This window comes from Rana temporaria, chromosome 12, assembly GCF_905171775.1.
Source record: "Rana temporaria chromosome 12, aRanTem1.1, whole genome shotgun sequence".
NCBI lineage: Eukaryota > Metazoa > Chordata > Amphibia > Anura > Ranidae > Rana > Rana temporaria.
The window spans coordinates 94,778,915-94,802,008 of NC_053500.1; the positions used below are offsets into that span (position 1 = coordinate 94,778,915).

General features: G+C 45.8%; 1 protein-coding gene across 3 annotated transcripts in view; it reads right to left on the reverse strand.

Annotated features, from left to right (window-relative positions):
* Positions 1 to 3,649: 3,649 nt before the first annotated feature.
* RAMP2 (receptor activity modifying protein 2) overlaps positions 3,650 to 23,094 on the reverse strand; it is an 893,533-nt gene continuing 874,088 nt past the window's right edge. For all 3 annotated transcript variants that reach the window (XM_040329748.1, XM_040329749.1, XM_040329750.1), the window contains exon 4: positions 3,650 to 4,091. In XM_040329748.1, the coding sequence (XP_040185682.1) occupies positions 3,839 to 4,091 (253 nt within the window). In that variant the 3' untranslated portion in view covers positions 3,650 to 3,838. The remainder of the gene's footprint in view (positions 4,092 to 23,094) is intronic.

The following is a 23,094-nucleotide window of genomic DNA, read 5'->3' on the forward strand; positions in this document are numbered from 1 at the left end:
TCTGAAAATCCCATTCTTCAGCTATAGCACAAATATTTTCAAAATATTTTAAAAATTATGACTGTAGTTTAAATATGGCTAAGTAATATATGTTTGTTTAAATACAAAATATCCACTTGGAGACTTCACTATCTCCAACCAGTTATCTCAAGCTGGAATTACTGTACACCCCTCATCTTAAATCATTTATCTTTTTGAGATATTACTGTATTTTTATAAACATTAAAGAGATGATGCCAACAATGTTTCCAGTATTTTGCTAAATGGTAATTTTCATATATATGGTTAAAGGAACACTAAAGGCAGAATTATTATTTTTTGAATAACAAACATGTAATACTTACCTCCACTGTGCAGCTCGTTTTGCACAAAGTGTCCCTGAATCCGGTCTTCTGGGGTCCCTCGTCTGTCTCGTCTCCTCCTCGCAAAAGCTTTCCTCCTTCATGCGAGCGAGCTCGCATGGTGGAAAGCTTTTGCGAGCGAGCTCCCGTGATACAGCTGCGGGCATAGCCGCCGACTGTATCACTCGGCCCCGCCCCCCAGCGCGCCGCGTCATCCGCTGTGATTGACAGCAGCGCCAGCCAATGGCTGCACTGCTATCAATCCGTCCAGCCTAGCCAATCAACGGCCAGGCTGGGAACCGAAGAGGATCACGTGGACGCGCGCAGGACTTTCGAGGGGACAGGTAAGTAAAATGGGGGTTTGGGGGGGTCGGTACCGTTGAATGTTTTTTCACCTTAATGCATAGGATGCATTAAGGTGAAAAAACATTTACCTTTACAACCCCTTTAAGTTTATCTTTGCATTGAAAAACTTTTATTTCTTAAAGAGGAAATGCAGTCTGCTCACATAATTTGTAATAAAAACATTGGGCCAGATTCACGTACCTGGGCGCATCGTTGTGCGGGCGTAGCGTATCTTATTTACGCTACGCCGCCGCAACTTAGAGAGGCAAGTGCAGTATTCACAAAGCACTTACTAACGCATCATCTAACCATCAGTGTGTGAAAATCAATCAAGAAGAAATAAGTTACACTGTTAATTGGACTTGTATGAATGAGCCCATGGATGCATGGATGGAAAATGGTAATGTCAAAGTAAACGTATATGATTGTCTTCAATGTCTAAATATAATTGATAATCAGACTCAGAAAGATATTGTATTCCAGACACATTTAATGCTAAAATATTACGAGTGCACTATACTTCCCTTAAACTTGTTCTTTATATGTGGAAATAATGCCTACCGATTCATCCCTAAATACTTTCAAGGTACCTGTTATTTAGGATATGTATTTCCACGAGTAAGCTATTTTAAGCACCTCCCAACAGGAAGCTTCCAAAGGCACTCTAGAAAACATAGAGAAGTACCTATCAGCAATCATCTCCTTAAAGGGACTGATGGAATCTGGGAAGACGGATATGTACCAGACCAGTTTGATGTTAGTGAGGGTGATAGATTAGCAGCTATAATACTTCCTATGTATGGCCCAGCAAAAGCTATACAAATGATAAGGAGACTGGCACGAATAATGGAAAAAATTAGCCCACGTAATTCAATGTAGGAAGCAGGTGGGCGTCATCTATTTAAATTAAGCGTGACCCCATGTAAATTAATGGCCAGTCGAACTAGGCATGCGCGCGCATGCTCAGTATCACGTCAAATTTTCTCCCTAAGTTACGCCGGCTCAATGCCTGTGACGTGAACGTAACCTACGCACAGCCCCATTCACGTACGAATTACGTAAACGACGTAAAATCTGACGGCAGTTCCGACGTCCATACCTTGCATGGACTGCGCCACCTAGAGAGGTGTTTTATCTTTACGCCGGCGTATGTCTTACGTAAATGGCGTAGCTTACTGCGATGGGCATACGTATGTTCGTGAATCGGCGTATCTTGCTCATTTACATATTCAACGCTTTCATCAACGTAAACGCCCCTATCGGCCAGCGTAAATATGCAGCCAAGATACGACGGCGTAGGAGACTTACGTCGGTCGTATATTGGCAACAGTGTGGCGTATCTTATTTAAAGAATGCGCGCAAAGATACGACGGCGCGCATTCGGACCTACGACGGCATATCTACTGATACGCCGTCGTAAGTCTCTCTGAATCTAGCCCATAGTTGCCACTCTGAAGCTTGCCTCCAACCACTTTGCATATTTTATATATACGGGGCCAGATTCACAAAGAGATACGACGGTGTATCTCCTGATACACCGTCGTATCTCTGACTTACACTGGTCGTATCTATACGCCTGATTCATAGAATCAGTTACGCATAGATATGGCTAAGATCCGACAGTGTTACACTGTGTAACACCGTCGGATCTTATTTTCAATTTGAAAATGGCGCGGGGGGCGTTCCCGCTGATTTACTCTGAATAATATGTAAATCAGCGAGATACGCGAATTCACGAACGTACGCGGACCCGACGCAGTGTTGTTACGACGTTTCCATAGCGGTTTTCCCGGCGTATACTTACCCCTGCTTCTATGAGGCGCAGCCAATGTTAAGTATAGCCGTCGTTCCCGCGTCGAGTTTGATTTTTTTTTACGTCGTTTGCGTACGCCGATTCAGAAACCCGCGCATCGCAAGTTACGCTCACGTTGAAACCACTGACGTCCTAGTGACGTCAATGGGAGCAATGCACGCCGGGAAATTTCGCGGACGGCGCATGCTCATTTAAATCGGCGCGGGAACGCGCCTTATTTAAATAGTACACTCCCCCTAGCCGCGTAATTTGAATTCCGCCGGGGGTTTTATGATCCGCCGCTGCAAGTTTGGAGGTAAGTGGTTTGTGAATTACCCACTTGCCTCTCAAACTTGCGGCATCGTATCTTAAAACAGATAGATCGAGCGGATCTAAAGATCCGCTGATCTACGTGAATCTAGCCCACTGTGATTATGTACTTGCCAAATATGCTGCAGAAATCTCCTTCCACAGTCTGACTGCAACCATTTTAACTGTGGGCAGCTGAAGATGCTGCCCCTGTTCACTTTTGGATTTACAGGCACACACCCCCAGCTCTGCAGCTCTCATTGGCCTTTTAGGACCCAACCCCCCCCCCCCCCCTTCCTTCCTGGCAAACTTTCATGAGAGTGGGAGAGAGAGCAGTGCATGATGTCATAAGCCTAGGCTTTTTTACCAGACAAGAAACAGGACATTGGCTGTATTTACTGGCAGAAAAAAAATTGTTTTACTATACAAAGTTAAAACAACAAGGGCAGAAGATTTAATAGATGGAAGGATGAAAAAATTACTGAAGTTCCACTTTAATAATTCTAAGCATTAAAATACATTTCACAATGCTTATTTAAATTCTAGTTAGGAACTGTTCCCTAATGCCTGATGTGTGATACTTTCAATAGGAACTGTGCTTTATTTTTTCTCAGTCTTCTGATGATTGTTAAAAGAGGAAGAACTCTTGGTGTTGCTTCTGAGAGATGTGTATATATTTGAGCAAAAAGTCATTTCTGTGAAGATGGATCTAATCCAGCTATGAAATTCAAATTCAAAGAAAAAATCAGAATGATCCCACAAATGCACATGAAAATGCAGAAGCAAGAGGGCTTCAAAAAGTCAAGCCAGAATATGAGGTAATGAATGTGAGATACCCCAATCATCACAGAATATGAGGTAAGTCTATTAAATTACTACTGAAGAACATATTACATTTGATGTGATGGACAGTCTGAGACTTGAACTCTAGAACATGAGTAATGGGTATGGTCGTAAAAAATTGACCAGAGTATATCCAAGCTTTCTGCTAACACCTTAACAAACAGTTTTAGGACATAATCACAGTGCTTAGTAAAGTCCACAGTAAAGCCTAAGTTTGTGGTTTGCTCGTATTGCTCTTATAGACAACAAGGGTAACCAAAAATGGAATTATACAGATCGGTGCAAATATTAATGCCAGCAGCACATTCTCTGGAGGATCCATGAATTCTTCAGGCACAGCACAATTGATGAAAAACTTTAGATGAGCATTTAGAATTGTGTAATGTGCCAAGTCATTAGGATATGCAAGAGAGAGGATATCGGCACTGTATTCCAGACATATTTGTAAGTCATTGTAGAATCTATTGTAAAAAGAAGAAAAATAATATTACTTAAGGCAGAAACATGTGACAGGACCACTAGGTCCTAGATGCAGAATGATGGTACACTGACAGAATTCATATTTTTTTTTTTTTTTTTTTACAACACTGTACACACTATAGATTAAAACATGGCTACATTGAAAGGCAAAAAGTTATTTATACACTATGGGCCAGATTCAGGTACATTTGCGGCAGTCTAACGTAACGCAATTACGTTACACCGCCGCAAGTTTTACGGGCAAGTGCTTGATTCACAAAGCACTTGCCTGTAAACTTGTGGCAGCGTAGCGTAAATCCGTCCGGCACAAGCCCACCTAATTCAAATGGGGCGTGTATCATTTATATTAGGCGCGTTCCCACGCCGAATGTACTGCGCATGCTCCATTTTGTAATTTCCCGCCGTGCTTTGCGCGAAATGACGTCGCACCGATGCAATTTTTTGAACGGCGACGTGCGTTACGTCCTTTCCTATTCCCGGACGACTTGCGCAAAAAAAAAAAAAATTAAAATTCGACGTGGGAACGACAGCCATACTTTAACATGGCTGGTCTAAATATAAGCCATGAAAAAGCAGCCGTAACTTTACGCCGGGAAAAGCCGACTAGCGACGACGTAAGAGAATGCGACGAACGCGCGTACCTTCGTGGATCGCCGTAAACAGCTAATTAGCATACCCAATGCAAACTCCACCCAGCGGGCGCCGAAGTATTACACCTACGATCCGAAGGCGTACGAAGCCGTACGCCTGTCGGATCGAAGCCAGAAGCCGTCATATCTTGGTTTGAGAATTCAAACTAAAGATACGACGCAGCAAATTTGAAAGTACGCCGGAGTATCAGCAGATACTCCAGGCGTACTTTTTCTGTGAATCTGGCCCTATATTACCAAAAGTATTGGGATGCCTGCCTTTTTACACGCACATGAACTTTAATGGCATCCCAGTCTTGGTTGGCCCACCCTTTTCAGCTCTAATGCCGCGTACACACGGTCGTTTTTTGTGATGAAATAAAACAACGTTTTTCATCATAAAAAAACCTTTGAAATGAATTAGAGCCAGGCCTTCTAGCCCAACATCAGTGCCTGACCTCACAAATGCACTTCTGGAAGAATGGTCAAAAACCACTCCTAAACCTTGTAGACAGCTTTCCCAGAAGAATTGAAGCTGTTATAGCTGCAAAGGGTGGGTCAACTCAATATTGAACCCTACGAACTAAGACTGGTATGTCATTAAAGTTCAAGTGCATGTAAAAGCAGGTGTCCCAATACATTTGACTATGTAGTGTATATGCATCTGCACCTTGTTACAGCCACACACTAACTGTGCCTTTTATACAGTATGTGTTCTAAATATGCAGCGCTTTTTTTTTTTTTTTTTTAAAACAGAGTTAGTCCAATTGAAGCTTCCTTGCTTAACCACTTCAATACCGGCCCATCGTCATATGACGTCCACAGATGGGATCTCCCATCCTGGGATGACGTCCTGGGCTTTGCGGGGGGATATCTGAATGATGCCTGCAGCTAGAGGCATCATTCAGATATCCATGTCTTCAGCCGGCAAACCTGCGCACCATAAAAATGATCATAGCAGCAGTTCCGCCGCTTGATCGTTCTTATAGGCGGCTGGAGGGGACATCCACCCCCTCCCGCCGCCATCCGGTGCTTCTCCGGGCTCTCCCAGTCATCTCTATGACCGTCGGAGGCCCGGCCGTGATGTGATGACGTTACGCCCGGGTACTCGTAAGTAAGCAAAGCCACGATTGCGGCTAGTGAGCAACACTGATCATGAGATCTGTGAATTTTTTTTCTTATTGACCCTGCATCTCTCCATAAAGAGGACCTGTGACACACATTTCCTATTACAAGGGATGTTTACATTCCTTGGAATAGGAATAAAAGTGAAAAAAAAAAATTATAGTATAAAAACAGGGTAAAAAAAATAATTAAAACGCCCCTGTCCCTGGTAGCTCGCGCGCAGAAGCGAACGCACACGTAAGTCCCGCCGACATATGTAAACGCTGTTTAAACCACATATGTGAGGTATCGCCGCGTGCATTAGAGTGCCAGCAACAATTCTAGCACTGGATCTCCTCTGTAAATCTAAACTGGTAACCTGTAAAAAATTTCAAAGTGTTTCCTATGGAGATTTTTAGGTACCGAAGTTTGGCGCCATTCCATGAGTGTGCGCAATTTTAAAGCATGACATGTTAGGTATCTATTTAATCGGTGTAACATAATCTTTCATATTTTACAAAAAAAAAAGACTGTTTTGTTATTTTTTTAATTCTTGAAACAACTTTTTTTAAAAAAAAAAGGCATTTGAAAAATGATTGCGCAAATACCGTGCAAGATAAAACATTGCAATGACCGCCATTTTATTCCCTAGGGTGTCTGCTAAAAAAACATATATAATGTTTGGGGGTTTTGCATAATTTTCTAGCAAAAGAATCATGATTTGTACATGTAGGAGAGAAGTGCCAGAATAGGCCCGGTATTGAGGTGTGTATAAAAGCCCTGTATTGAAGTGGTTAAGGCCTGCTAGGGGTCCCTTACGAATCAGTTCCTCTCTGAGAGGAAGTGGCCAGTGCTGGTCTACTAAAAGGCTGAGCAGCTGAGAGAACCAAGCCCTTTTCGGACAGTATGGTAGGTTTAGTATTAATATTATCTGTTTCTGTAAGAATTTATTCAGGACCTGAGGAATCAGATGCATTGGGGGAAGGAATAACACATCTTGAAATGCCAGGGATTTTGAAGTGCATCTATCCCCAAGAGCTGGTCTCACAGGTTTGTAAGTAAGTCTGCCACTTGGTTGCAATCCCCCATAAGATGAACCGCTGTCAGAGACAGCAAGTTCTTTTCTGCCCACCAGCAAATCTTATTCAAAATCCTGATCAAGGATGGACTTCTGGTGCCCCTCTGCTTGTTCACATATGCTACTGTTGTGACATTGTCTGACAGGATTAAGTCATGGTGACCCCTCAGTTGCTTCTGGAAAAGATCCATCACTTTGGTGACTGCCAAAAGCTCCCTCCAGTTTGAGAATGCCTGTGCCTCTTCCAGGGACCACTTCCCCTAAGCAGGTTGCCCTGTCAGATGGGCTCCCCAACCTCATCTGCTCGTTTCTGATGTAAATTTTTGAGACTTGGAAGGACCCGGCCAGGCCCTGGCTTAAATTTAAGTGATTTCTCCACTAGGGATGAGCCGAACACCCCACCATTTGGTTTGCACCAGAACCTTCGAACGGACCGAACGTTCGCGCGAACATTTAGAACCCCATTGACGTCAATGGGACTCGAACGTTCGAATTCAAAAGTGCTCATTTTAAAGCCTAATATGCAAGTTATTGTCGGAAAACGGGGTTGAGAACCCGGGTGTTGCCCCAGGGAACATGTATCAATGGAAAAAAAGTTTTAAAAACGGTCGTTTTTTTCTGGAGCAGCGATTTTAATGATGCTTAAAGTGAAAAAAAAAATGAAAAATCCCTTAAAATATCGTACCTGATGGGTGTCTATAGTAGTGGCACATGTTTAGAACTGTCCCTGCACAAAATGAGATTACTATAAGAAAAAAATAATTTAAGACTGCTTGCAGCTTTAATGTAATTGTTTGGTCCCTGCAATATGGATGAAAATCACTGAGAAAAATAGCATGGGTTTCCCCGCCCCCCTCCCCTCAGGTCATTACAAGCCCCTTTGGCCCTATATACTTTGAACAGCAGTATACAGGCGGTGCAAACAAGACAGGGACTGTGGGTTTGTTGTTAAGTAGAATCTGTTTGTAATTTTCAACTGGAACTTCTTTAAAGTGTAGCTTCAGCCATAAAATCTTTTTTTAAGCTTTTCTGAAAACATAGAGAAGGGTTATCACCCCTGTAACATTTGTTTTGCTGTCTGTGTGCATCTGTTCAGAAGATTGCACCTCACTTTCTGTCCCAATGACAAATGATTTTTTTTTTTTTTTTGTGAAACAAGGATTGGGATAAAGCATCAATGGACAGGAGACACCTTTTACAGAAGAGAATTTCCCTTCCTAGGGGTAGATTTCCTCCCACTTCCTGTTGTCTCCTTCCGTTTGCAAGTAGGAGTCGTTTGTAATTTGGATGTTTGAAAGTAGGGACCTGCCGTATATACTCTGCTTAAATTTGGGCCCTAGGTGTTGGTGTTGCCACAACACTGTAAGCCCTCACAGATAGTCTTGGTGGGCGCTGGAATGCCCTGCTGTGAAATATTAGATCAAGAATTGTAATTACATGCACCTGTTGAACAGGGGCAGAAAAATTGGGCCTTAGCATAACACTGCAACCCCTCACAGATACTCTAGTTTGAGCGCAGCAATGAGCCCGCTGCAAAGCATTGCATCAAAAATTGTAATTACATGGCCCTGTTTAACAGGGGAAGAAAAATTGGGCCTTAGGCACTGGTGCTGGTGCCACAACACTGCAACCCCTCACAGATACTCTAGTTGGAGTGCAGCAATGAGCCAGCTGCAAAGCATTGCATCAAAAAGTGTAATTACAAGCCCCTGTTAAACAGGGGCAGAAAAATTAGGCCTTAGCCACTGGTGGCGGTGCCCAGAACCAACAATGTTCTTACAAGCTATCAGCAAGATCATTGAGGAGGAAAAGGATATTCACTCAGCATAACAGGATAGTCACTCAGCATCAGCATAGGCAGTCTTGAAGGGATCTGACATTTCAAAAAAAATACTCAGTTACATCAGCATCAGGTGCTTGGTAGCTGGTGGTGATCCGAGCCTGATTCATTTTAATGAAGGTCATTCGATCGACCGAGACGGTGGAGAGGCGCATCCTGTGATCGGTTACAAAGCCTCCAGCAGCACTGAATGTGCATTCTGAAAGAACGCTGGATGCAGGACAAGCCAGTAGCTCAACTGCGTACTGTGCAAGCTCTGGCCAGTGATCCATCCTCAAGACCCAGTAAGCCAGAGGATTTTCGGTGGGAAAGGTGTCCAAGTCTGATCTTGCCAATAGGTATTCCCGCACCATGTAAAACAGATGCTGGCGATGGTTGCTGTAACTGGTCATACCTTGGGGCTGCGGACTAAAAAATTGTCTGAACGCATTGGTCAGATGGCTACCTTCTCCACAGCTCCTTCTGTGACTGACCGAAGCCTCAGCAACACGTTGTCCAGGACCAGGGTTTTGTAACCCCCCAGTCTCTGGGAACGCGTTGCACAGACCTTTCTGCAAGGCCTCCCGAAGATGTTTCATCTTCTGCTCCCTCTGCGCCGGCAAGATAAAGTCTGCACCCTTATTCTTGTAACGTGGATCAAGGAGAGTTGCCAGCCAGTAATGATCCCTCTCCTTGATAGCACGAATACGAGGATCCTTGCGCAGGCTTTGCAGGATCAGGGAGGCCATGCAGCGTAGGTTTGCTGAGGCATTCGATGTGGAGTCCTCTGGGACGACATGATCCGCAGCCACCTTATCTCAGCCACGTACAAGTCCATGGGTTCCTTGGGACTGTAATTGATCCCTTGAAGACTGCTGCTGCTGCTGATGCTGAGTGCTAGGCTCCACCTCCATGCTGACAATCCTCCTCCTCTTCTTGTGTGATAGGCGGGCAAGCAGGAACACTGTGTGGATAAAGGGGGCCTTGAGAGGTAAGGAAGTCCTCCTCTTCCTCCCTCTGTTCTGCCTCAAGGGCCCTGTCCATTATTCCACGCAGCATGTACTCCAACATGTGAATAAGAGGGACAGTCTCACTGATGCATGCACTGTCACTGCTCACCATCCTCGTGGCCTCCTCAAATGGTGACAGGACAGTGCATGCATCCCTGATCAAGGCCCACTGGCGTGGGTAAAAAAACCAAGCTCCCCTGACCCAGTTCTGCTGCCATATTGGCACAGGTACTCATTGATGGCCCTCTGCTGCGTGTGCAGCCGCTGTAGCATGGCAAACGTAGACTTCCACCTGGTGGGCATGTCACAGATTAGGCGGTTTTTGGGCAGGTTGTATTCCCTTTGGAGGTCTGCCAGCCGAGCACTGGCATTATATGACCGTCGGAAATGCACACAGACTTTCCTGGCCTGCTTCAGGACATCCTGTAAGCCCGGGTACCTGCCCAAGAACCGCTGCACCACCAAATTAAGGACATGAGCAAAACAGGGCACATGGGTCAGTTGTCCCTGTCGCAGGGCGGAGAGGAGGTTGGTGCCATTGTCGCAAACCACCATTCCTGGCTTAAGCTGGCGTGGCGTCAACCACCTCTGAGCCTGCCCCTGCATAGCTGACAGAACCTCTGCCCCAGTGTGGCTCCTGTCTCCCAAGCACACCAGCTCAAGCACCGTATGGCATCTCTTTGCCTGCATACCTGCGTAGCCCCTTGAACGCCTACAGAGCACCGCTGGTTCCGAGGACACATCAGCACAGGAAGAGACCACAGAGGAAGAAGAGGAGGGGGTGGAGGAGAGAGGTGTGTCACAACCAGTAGTAGCATTTTGGAGGCGTGGTGACGGAACAACCTCCAACACTACTGTACCTTGGCCCTGCATCCTTCCCAGCTGCCAGCAGAGTCACCCAATGCACCGTGAAAGATAGGTAACGTCCCTGTCCATGCCTGCTGGACCATAAGTCAGCGGTAATATGCACCTTACCACTGACCACCCTGTCCAGCGAGGCATGGACATTGCCTTCCACATGGCGGTAGAGAGCCGGAATCGCATTCCATGAGAAAAAGTGGCGTTTGGGAACTTGCCACTGAGGTACCGCACATTCCATAAACTCACGGAACGGGGAAAAATCTACCACCTGAAAAGGCAGCAGTTGAAGTGCTCGCAATTTTGCTAAGCTAGCATTCAACCGCTGGGCATGTGGATGGCTGGGAGAGAACTTCTTTCGGCGCTGCAGCAGCTGGGGCAGGGAAATTTGCCTCGTACAACCTGCCATCGGTGTACCGGTAGTAGATTGCCCGCATGTACTACTAGGTTGTGACACACCTAATTCTACACCTTCAGTCCTATCAGTGCAGGCTTCAGAGAGGACTGAGGGTATAGTGGGGTTGGAGATCCCAGCTGATGAGGGGCAAGGGGAGGTCCGCTTTTTTCTTTGGTGTGGGTCTTTGTGGTACGCTTGCCAACGAACTGCATGGCAGGTCGACATATGTCTGGTCAAGCATGTGGTGCCCAAGCGGGTGATGTTTTGGCCACGCGAGATACACTTGAGACATATGTTGCAAATAGCAGTGGTGCGATCTGATGCACTTGTCTCAAAAAAGGCCCACACCAAAGAACTTTTGGAATAACGCTGAGACACAGAAGCACCCTGCACATGCAAAGCTCTGCGTTGTGATGCAGTCAGTGTGCTGCCCTTAAACTGGCCCCTGGAGGGCATCCTGCCTCGTTGGAGATGTGCCTGTGCCTCCTCCTCCTCCTCCTCTCTCCTATCAGGCACCCACGTAGAGTCAGTGACCTCATCATCCCCTCCCTCCTCATCACTGTATAAAACCTGGCAGTATGCTGCAGCTGGGGGAACATGACTGCCAGATTGCTGTCCTTCTTGGGCACCCCCTCTCTCTGGGCTCACATTACTGCCTTCCTCTATCTGTGTACCATTATCGGAGCCTTCAAAACGCTGCGCATCCTCATGCAGCATGTACCTAACACTGTGTTTAAACAGTTCGGGGGACTCCTCAGGAGGACATGGTGGGGCTAGGGAAGGAGTGAGTGATGCCATTGAGCAGAGGGAAGAGGATGCCTTGGCAGCTACTTTGCCAGACAAAGTAACCTGAGCCTGGATGAGGAGGATGAGGACGGCTTGGTCATCCACTCTACCAAGTCTTCGGCATGTTGCGGCTCAACACGGCCAGCAGCCGAAAACAAGGACGAGCGTGTCCAACGGCCATGTGCTGATGAGGATGCACCGTGTCCACGACCAGCACTGTTGCCTCTAGGTGCAGAGCCTGCTTGCCCTCGTGACTCTCTGCCTCTCCTTGTTGTCCTTCCAGACATACTAATGGCCTGCAGAGGACAAAGGCAGTACACACACCAAGTAGCTTTAGGTGCAAACTACAGAGCACACGTGCAGTACACACCAAGTAGCTTTAGGTGCAAACTACAGAGCACACGGGCAGTACGCACCAAGTAGCTTTAGGTGCAAACTACAGAGCAACCGTGCAGTACACACCAAGTAGCTTTAGGTGCAAACTACCGAGCACACGGGCAGTACACACCAAGTAGCTTTAGGTGCAAACTACAGAGGACACCGGCAGTAGCTTTAGGTGCAAACTACAGAGCACACGGGCAGTACACACCAAGCAGCTTTAGGTGCAAACTACAGAGCAACCGTGCAGTACACACCAAGTAGCTTTAGGTGCAAACTACAGAGGACACAGGCAGTAGCTTTAGGTGCAAACTACAGAGCACACGGGCAGTACACACCAAGTAGCTTTAGGTGCAAATTACAGAGCAACCATGCAGTACACACCAAGTAGCTTTAGGTGCAAACTACAGAGTAACCGTGCAGTACACACCAAGTAGCTTTAGGTGCAAACTACAGAGCAACCATGCAGTACACACCAAGTAGCTTTAGGTGCAAACTACAGAGGACACGGGCAGTAGCTTTAGGTGCAAACTACAGAGCACACTGGCAGTACACACCAAGTAGCTTTAGGTGCAAACTACAGAGCAACCGTGCAGTACACACCAAGTAGCTTTAGGTGCAAAATACAGAGCACACAGGCAGTACACAGCAAGTAGCTTTAGGTGCAAACTACAGAGCACACGTGCAGTACACACCAAGTAGCTTTTTTTCTCAAACAAAGGTTTTTATTAAGCAAATGTAAAAAAACAGCTTACAAAAGCATAGCCATAATTGAAATCACATTGGGGAATACACATATAGCATGACATGACACTTCATCCAAAGCTACTCATTATTGTAAAGTCCCCTGCAACCATCCCCCCCCCCCGCGGGCATGTACAAGTATCCAGGAACCAGTCGGTCGCAGATCTAGAATAACCTGTCGTACACAAGATCTATCGGGGCTAGCCTCGGAACATCAAGCCACTGGGCCCATAGCTTTTCATATTTACCGCTGGTCCCTCTTCTCTGATACACCACCTTCTCCAACCTCAAAGTAACCCCCATCTGCTTAATCCATTCCTGCACTGTAGGTGGTTCAGTGTCCTTCCAGTGTCTCAGTATCACTAAGCGAGCCTGGAACAGGGCCCTGCCTATAGCCTGTCTAGGGATATCCTCCACTAGGAGGCCCTCAGTAATCCCCAGCAGACAAACCTTGGGTTCCAAGGGAACTTGTATCTGGAAGGCCCCGTTAATAGTGTCAACCACCCCCGTCCAGTACAGGTGGAGCTTCGGGCAACGCCACAGAAGGTGGATGAGATCACCATGGTCCCTGCAGCACCTAGTGCAGCAGGGGTCTACCCCCAGTCCCATTCGTGCTAGCCTGGCTGGTGTATAATGGACCCGTAAGAGGATGTAAAGTTGCGACAGTCTGTGTGCCACATTCAGGGAGCACGTGGGGACCGCCTGCAAGGCCTCCTCCCACTGCTCATCTTCGAACGCTCCCACATCCCGTTCCCATCGAGCCATCGCCTTAAGAGGGGTGCCCGGTAGGAAGAGGTTTAACAACATAGCATAGCAACTGGATATGAACCCCTTGTAGGTGGACACCTCGGACAGGAAGTTAAAGACTGGTGCCGAGTCCATGGACCATATATCAGCCTCCCTCTGAGCATCAAATGCGTGTTTGAGTTGTAGGTAATAAAAATGCATGGACACTGGAAAGTGGAAAGTCTGCCCTGAGCTCAGTGAAGGACCTCAACCGGCCTGCTCTAACTATGTGTGATAGGAGGGATATCCCATACTGTTTCCACTTCTGGCCGTACGGTAGTTTAGCTATTTCCCGGTAGTATAAGTTATCCCATATGGGGCTGTATTTAGTAAACCCTGTCACCCCCTGCAGCATCCTAACCTTATTCCAGATCTTCTGCATGAGTACATATGTGGGGAACCGTTTGTTAGATTTCGCATACTGCAAGGCCTCCAGTCCCTCCATCACCTCCCCCCCGGTCATGAATCTGAGCAACCGAACCGAAGAATCCCTCAGATTCAGCTGCAGATCCTGTTGAGGGCCCACCACCCTCGCAATGTGCTGCACCTGAGAGGCTAAATAGTAGAGCCAGGGATTGGGCAATGCCAATCCGCTGGCCTCCTTTGGACACTGCAGTTTAACCCTAGGGGGCTTTGTGAGCCAAATTAGAGAGCGGAAAATAGAATTAATGACTCTAAACTTTTTCAGAGGGATGACCATCGGGGAGTTGTGCAATATGTACAGTAGTTGTGGCATAAGGATCATCTTTATCAGATTCACCCTCCCAACCGGTGACAGTTTTAACTTACTCCATACCTTGACCCGGTCCCGACAACGATTAATCAAGGGGGTGAGATTGAGGCTGACATAGTCCAGCTGGCATGCGGTAACCTGGATACCAAGGTACCGAAAAGAGTCAGAGACTGGGATGTCCTGTATTGTACTTATGGGCGGAAGAGGCCGTCGATCAAGCAGAAGGAGAGAGGACTAAGTCCAATCAATGGTCAGATCCGAGTATTCGCCGAACCGTCGGACCACAGTCATGGCCTTCGTCAGCGACTCGGCAGTATCTCCCAGAAGCAACATGGTATAGTCCGCGTATAGCATGATCTTCTCGTGCAGGTCTCCATAGTGGAATCCCTGAACCAAAGGATCTGTCCAAATCATGGCCGCCAGAGGCTCAATGGCCAGGGCAAAGAGGAGGGGAGACAGTGGGCATCCCTGCCGCGTACCCCTGAGTAGATTGAAAGTGTGAGACACCCTCCCTCCCTTATCGCCACTACCGGGGATGAGTATAGGAGCTGGACCCAAGTAATGAATCCATCTCCAAACCCAAATTTCCGCATCACCGCCCAGAGATATTCCCATTCGACGCTGTCAAACGCCTTGTGGGCGTCGAGACAGCAAGGCTCTGTCCCCCATGTTATCCGCCCGAGATTGCATATTGAGAAAGAGTCTCCTCAAGTTTATTGCCGTTGATTTCTGCGGCACAAACCCTGATTGGTCAAAGTGTATGATAGTGGAAATAGCCCCATTCAGTCTGACCGCCAGGACCTTGTCGAGAATCTTTACATCATTTTGTAAAAGGGAAATCGGTCTGTAGGACCCCGGGTCGAGCTGGTCCTTGTCAGGTTTCAAAATCAGGACAATGTTCGCCCTGGTCATAGATATGGGAAGAGTGCCCTCCTCCCTTGCGGCATTAAACACCTTCAGCAGGTGTGGAAGTATCAGTTCCCCATACTGCTTGTATATTTCCACAGGAAGACCGTCATCTCCGGGGGCCCTTGAGTTAGGGAACAGGCTGGTCGCCATCTGCAATTCACCCAGGGTCAACGGGGCATCCAGCATCTCCCTATTGGAGGCCGACAGCTGTGGTAACTGAACGGGGTCTAGATATTCCCCCAGGAAGTCCAGCGAGTGCGTACTCCTGGAGTCGTACAGGGAGGAGTAAAACCCGACTAGTTCGGCAAGGACTTGGTCAGGGGAGTTCGTCACCCCCCCTCCAGTAGTGCGCAGCGCCCCTATGGAGGGAGACATCTGCTGGGCGTGGGCAATAGTTGCTAACATGCGACCAGTGTGTTCACCCTCCTCATAAAATGCCGCTTTTTGGAAAAAACGTTTCCTCTCCGCCCCCGAGGTTGTGACGCGGTACAAAGCATCTTGCGCCGAGAGCCACGCCTCCCTATTTGTGTCAGATGGGTCTGCAATGAATGTGGCCTCCAGATTCTCCGCCATCCGTTCCACCCCCTCTCTTTGTGCATTCGTGCGTCCCTTTGATGGCCTGAATCTCCGTGATAAATATGCCCCTCAGGACAGCCTTAAAGGCCTCCCAAGTGACCGCTATGTTTTCGGTGTCAGTGTGTATGCGCCAGTATTCCTCAATGCGGGCCTCTATATGTTCGTGGGACGGGAAAAGGCTCAACCAGAAGGCGTTCATCTTCCACGGGGCCTTGGCCACTGCAGAAGAGGGGCGCACCTCCAAGGATACAATCAGTGGGGAATGATCCGAAACACTTCTCAGACCATACGCCACCTCTAAAACATATCTCTCAGCAGCATGTAAACACAAGCATAAATCTATCCTAGACAGGGATGAGTAACTTTTAGAAAAACATGAAAATTGTTTGTCCCCAGGATGCCTAGCCCTCCAAGGGTCCCTCCACCCCACTTCCTCCGCCAGTTTTCTCAGGTCCGACGTGTCCCCCTCCCTCCCCCACCTGGTGGATGTTTATCCATGAGAGGGTCCATGTAGCAGTTGAAGTCCCCGAAGGCAAACAATGGCACCTCCGGGAACCGCACCTGGAACTGAACCAAAGCCCTCAATACCTGATTGTTGTACGGGGGGGGGGCACATATACAAAAGCAAGGATACATTTAAAGGCAAACATCTTGCATAAAAGAAAAACATATCTCCCATCAGCATCTATATCAGCATTCAGTTCCTCCAGCGGAGGTTCTTTACCACGTGATCAGCCGTGTCCAATCATAACCGTGTCCAATCCAATTATAACTCCGAGCGATAACTCGGTGTGCACAGCTCATTGGTCAGATTGAGTCAGCTGACCATCACACGCAGCTCTGGGCTTCCCCATTCAGCGATAGCCTCATGTATTGTCAGCTTAAAGCTGCACTCGCTGCTGAACTCATGTATTTCCGCAAGGTTGCTGAAAATCACCAACCTGAGTTGTATAACTAGTGGTGATAGAAATACTAATACTTGTCAGCTCAGCGGGCCACAGCTTTAGAGTATGCCTGATATTATATGCATTCACATCGGGTTATGTTTCACAAAATTCCAATACAAAGCCATATTGTTTAACAATTTTTTACAATTATCATACAAAACATTTTTCAAAAAAAAAAAAAAAAAAAATAAATATATATATATATATATATATATATATATATATATATATATATATATAACACTGAATAAAAATATATATAAAACAGATTTTTAAAGTCCACTATTGAAACAACATTTCATCTCATAAAATAAGGTGAAATGACCTAACCTCGCACTTCTATCAGACATAACGGGCATTGTATTTGTATATAAAGCTCATAGAGCATATATATAGGTACTCATAGTACCTTCAGGGCCAGATTAAGAACATTATGGGCCTGGTGCTGAGGATTTTGGTGGGGCCTTTTATAAATAATAAAAAAATGCGTGAGAATGACATGAACGCAGCCCGGCCAAGGCAAGTGACCAAAGACACAGAACCCAGAAGGAAGACCGGGTGAAGATGGAAGTGCCCGGGCCCCGCCTGATTCATCACAGCGCAGCACTGGAGGGCTCAGTCTGAAAATTGAAGTGTACCCTAATGTGCTAATATGCTGTGCATACTTGTACATTGTGGCATAACCTACCCCAGGGCCTCTAAAAAGTAGTAATGTCAGGAAAGTTTACTATCGCTTTATTATCACAGGATCCCAGGAGCCTCTCATGGGGCCCCTACTGACCCAGTGGCCCTTGGGCAGTGCCTAAGTGCACAGTTGCCAACATTTAAAAAATATTTTCAGGGACACTTTTTTTATATAAGTGCTATATTTAGAGTAGCTGAGATCCCCAATGTTCCTCTATACATCATAGTAGTAATCACAAAATTAAATGAGTACTAATAATGGGGCAGAACAAATATGAGAACTGAGATTTCCTTTAGTTTAACTAACAAAAGTGTGTCCATTCTAGAGCTGGTAACATTGAGGATATTCAGTATAATTTTAAAGAACTGTTTTTGTGGGTAAGCGACATAGGGGAGGAGTACGGATGGTATATAAGTGGGAAGTATGTGCAGGTGAGGGAGAGAAATGTGGAGGGTCTAACAGTTGGCACATTGTACAGAAGAGGAGTGCAAAGGGTACGGCAAAAGGCACTATGTACAGGAGAGGAGTGTGAAGGGTATGACAATGGGCAGTATGTACAGGAAGAGTGTGGGGGTATGACAGAGGGTAGTACGTACCAGAGAGAAGTGTGGAGGATATGATGGGGCAGTATGTATAGGAGAGGAGTGTGGAGGGTATGACAGTGAGCAATATGTAAAGGAGAGGAGTGTGGAGGGTGCGACAGTGGGCACTATGTACAGGAGAGAAGTGTATGACAGCAGGCACGATGTACAGGAGAGGAGTGTGAAGGGTATGACAGTGGGTGCTCTGTATAGGAGAGGAGTGTGGAGGGTATGACAGTGGGCCCTATGTACTGGAGAGGAGTGTGTAGGGTATGACAGTGGACACTATGTATAGGAGAGAAGTGTGGAGAGTATGACAGTGGGCACTATGAACAGGAGAGGAGTGTGGAGAGTATGACAGTGAGCACTATGTACAGGAGTGGAAGGATATTTAGGGACTGCGTAGTGGTTAAGCGGGTCATACATGGATTGAAATTACGCCAATTATGCAGAGACCAGCCATAGTCAATCTATGTATGGGCTAGCTGGTTTTACACAAGTCAATCTATTTATCGACTTGAGTACAACCAGCCTGTTAGGTTTTTCCCAAAACAATCAGTGCTGCCAGCTATAGTTAGCAACACTGATCATTGTACGCACTGGCAGAACACAATAACACGGCAGGAGTGATTCCCCCATCCACAGGTCAGCAGGTGAGAGGGTGTGTGGGGACAGGCTGGGGAGATATACTAGTCAGTGGCTGGGTAGGCACTGGTAGTATCAGAGCCAGATACACACAGGTTACATATGCTACGATTGTTAGAGTGAGAACAATAATTCTAGTACTAGACCTCCTCTGTAACTCTAAACATGTAACCTAAAAAAAAATTAAAGCATCGCTTAGGATACCAAAAAAAATCGTGCTAACTTATCTAATTAGTGTTTTTTTTAATGAATGAAACAGTTTTTTTTCCAAAAAAACATGTTTGAAAAATTGCTGCGCAAATACCGTGCTAGAGCTGCACAATTAATCGTTAAAAAAATCGTGATCTCGATTCAACCCCCCTGACGATCTCCAATGCAGAGATTGTTGATTCTTTCATATAAGTCCCCCTTCACACCTAGGCGTTTTGTCGCCTGTAGTGTGACGCCGCTGCTGCCAGAGGGCTGGAAACACATTGCCCTCTATGGAGATGGTTCACATATCCACGCCGGACGCCTGTCGCCTGCCGCCTGAAAAAAAACTTTTTTTCAGGTGGCTTTCGGCGTTCGGGGACCATCTCCATAGAGGGGCACATCCTAGGGGCACATCTAGGCGGACAATCGCGGCGTTTTGTCGCCGCAAATCGCGGTATAAAATGCCGCTATTTGCCGCCGCAATTCGCGGGACAAAACGCCGCGATTTCGTCCGCCTAGATGTGAATGGAGCCTAACAAGTGGAGAGACTTTCAGCTGTCAAAAGAAAATATCTGGGCAGTCTGCCAAGTTTTTAACAGGAAACATTGTAACTAACGCTTCCTTCTTAGATTAAAGGGATACATTTCTGTGTGTAAAGAAAAAATCTCAGCAGTCTGCCAAGTTTGTAAATTTTTACATGTAGTAGAGAAGTGTCAGAATTGGCGTGGGTGGCAAGGGGTTAATTACCATGAGTAATATACAAATAATTATTATTATAAGCCCTGTGATCCTATCAGTTTGCTGCAGTGTGTCAGCTTGTATTTATATTGGCCGCTCTGAATGTAGCTTCTGACAGGCTGTGCAAGCAGGCCCGTATCTCCGGAACCATAAATGATAGCCATCCCATATTTTGACCAGTTGTGTGGTAGGTCTTCCCATGCCTACCCCCAAAATGTGGGGTTTCTGTGACCTCTGGTCGTCGAGCTACAACCCCCCAAAGTCGATTTTTTTTTTCTGTTTTTTTTGGGCAAATGGGCCTATCTTGAGAAAGGGGCCTGGAGCAGCAGCTCCATCAGCCCCCTTGTTAATCCGGCCCTGAGTACCTTCCCACTATATCCAAAGCAATATGTCCAGTATTCCTATTGGCACTACATCTGTAGTGCCCATGATGAGCCCCAAAAAACAGAAAGGGGACAGATGTTTCTTTAGATATTGAAAGGACTATAAAATACCAGCCATCAAATATAAATAAAACACCATGCTAACTAGCATAATCCTTTATATATAAAGAAGCACTCTAACGCTTATTGAAAAGGAAAGTCTATTCAACAAAATAGAGTACAAACAGCGCTACTCTATAGGTGGTGTTATCACTCCCACCAAACAGTCCAAAAATAAATGTTAAGCAGCAGATGAGAAATGTCCCAGAAGGAGTGTTGAAAAGGAAGAAATATAGCAGCGTGCACCTTCCACCAAAAATCCTCTCAATTCACCAGTTGTGACCACTCGCCCCGTCGGGGTTCAAACTCACCACAATGAAATATATGATAAGCCTTTCAGTGAATCAAACTTCATTGACCATGGATCTCAGCAGACAACATCTATCATGGGGCCAGATGCATTAAGGAACCTCAGGTAAAACAAGTAAGAACAGAAAAGGCCACCATAGCATAATTCAGTCTTTAATTAGTAACCCTCAAGTCCCATTACATCAGGTTCCCCTTATATATTAAACTTACATTCAATCAAACAGTAATGAACATTTGAAAAAGTCACCAGATCCTCATGCGATCGGCGTCTGTATCTCCTCCTCGCACCGCCGACAGTATACCAGGCAGAGCTACTGTACAGCTACCTAGTCCCGCTTCAGTGGAGCGCGGGGATCCTTCAAATGTATAGTGTAGCGAGCACCCTGACTAGTTTCGCCAATGGATGGCTTCTACGGAGGGCGTAGACTGAATTACGCTATGGTGGCCTCTTTTGTTCTTACTTGTTTTACCTGAGGTTCCTTAATGCATCTGTCTCCATGATAGATGTTGTCTGCTGAGATCCATGGTCAATGAAGTTTGATTCACTGAAAGGCTTATCATATATTTCATTGTGGTGAGTTTGAACCCCGACGGGGCGAGTGGTCACAACTGGTGAATTGAGAGGATTTTTGGTGGAAGGTGCACGCTGCTATTTTTCTTCCTTTTCAACACTCCTTCTGGGACATTTCTCATCTGCTGCTCAACATTTATTTTTGGACTGTTTGGTGGGAGTGATAACACCACCTATAGAGTAGCGCTGTTTGTACTCTATTTTGTTGAATGGACTTTCCTTTTCAATAAGCGTTTATATATGCTTTTCTTTTTAACAGCTGCTTCCGTTTAGGTTATCTGTTATTTAATTAGCAGTTAACTTAAGATTTAGATCTGTATTCTTTACTATAAGTTTTGTGTAGGTATTTTATCCAAGTGGCGCTAAGCAGTGTATAATAGGCCTTTTTTACACTATTTCAATAATCCTTTATATAAAAAATAAAAAAAACAAAGAAAAACTATATAAATATATATGTGTATAAGAACAGTAAACTGAGTAATACCCCACCTAACTGTCACATCAAGCTCAGTACGTCTCTCTCAGAAAGGGCATTGAGAGGGTACATCCTACTATATTCTCATGTGTGCATCAAACATGCACTCTATGAGATGCTTAAATTATATAAATAAATTAAATGGAAGGGTTTACAGAATTGATAAAGATACAGAACTCTACGTGGGCTATATGGCCTCAAACCACCGTATTCATCTGGAAACTTCAGTGGTCACTAATGAAGCAGTTCACGTCTAGTTCAACATTTAAACCTGCCGGTGCTGAGGTATTCATTAAATATATCAGTGAGTTTCGCTTTTGGATATTTCTCTCACCATATTAGAACCCCTCCAGTTTGAAAATATCCTGTCTAAACCCCAGAATTTCAAACCTGAGGGGTCACGGTTGTGGTATTTTCTAAAATGAAGAGATACTTCATGGAATTTAAAGTTTTGGATCCCCCAGTTAAACCAGTGATGTTCTGGGATTGTGGCGTTTTTTTTGCTTGCAGAAAGTGCAAAAGATGTGCTAAAGTTCTTTCGCCAATTTGTGGCTTAACAGAGTTTGTGTCTACAAGTAATAATTGAAGTTTCAAAATTAAAGAGTTCATAACGTGCAGCACTACACACGTTGTGTATGTGTTGCAGTGTCCGTGCAATTTGATGTACGTGGGTCGTACAAAAAGGACCCTTAACCACTTAAGGACCGGACCAATATGCTGCTAAATGACCCAAGGGGTTTTTACAATTCGGCACTGCGTCGCTTTAACAGACAATTGCGCGGTCGTGCGACGTGGCTCCCAAACAAAATTGGCGTCCTTTTTTCCACACAAATAGAGCTTTCTTTTGGTGGTATTTGATCACCTCTGCGGTTTTTATTTTTTGCGCTATAAACAAAAATAGAGCGACAATTTTGAAAAAAATTCAATATTTTTTACTTTTTGCTATAATAAATATCCCCCAAAAACATATATAACATTTTTTTCCTCAGTTTAGGCCGATACATATTCTTATACCTATTTTTGGTAAAAAAAAATCGCAATAATCGTTTATCGGTTGGTTTGCGCAAAATTTATAGCGTTTACAAAATAGGGGATAGTTTTATTGCATTTTTTTTATTTTTTTACTACTAATGGCGGCGATCAGCGTTTTTTTTGGTGACTGCGACATTATGGCGGACACTTCGGACAATTTTGACACATTTTTGGGACAATTGTCATTTTCACAGCAAAAAATGCATTGTTTATTGTGAAAATGACAGTTGCCGTTTTGGGAGTTAACCACAGGGGGCACTGTAGGAGTTAGGAGTGTAGGAGTGTGTGTTTACAACTGTAGGGGGCTGTGGCTGTAGGACTGACATCATCGATCGAGTCTCCCTATAAAAGGGATCACTCGATCGATGCAGCCGCCACAGTGAAGCACGGGGAAGCCGCGTTTACATACGGCTCTCCCCGTTCTTCAGCTCCGGGGAGCGATCGCGCCGTTGTCCCGGATCGCTCCCCACGGGAATCCGACCGCTGCATGTAGAGGGGGGGTCCCGATCGGACCCCCGAC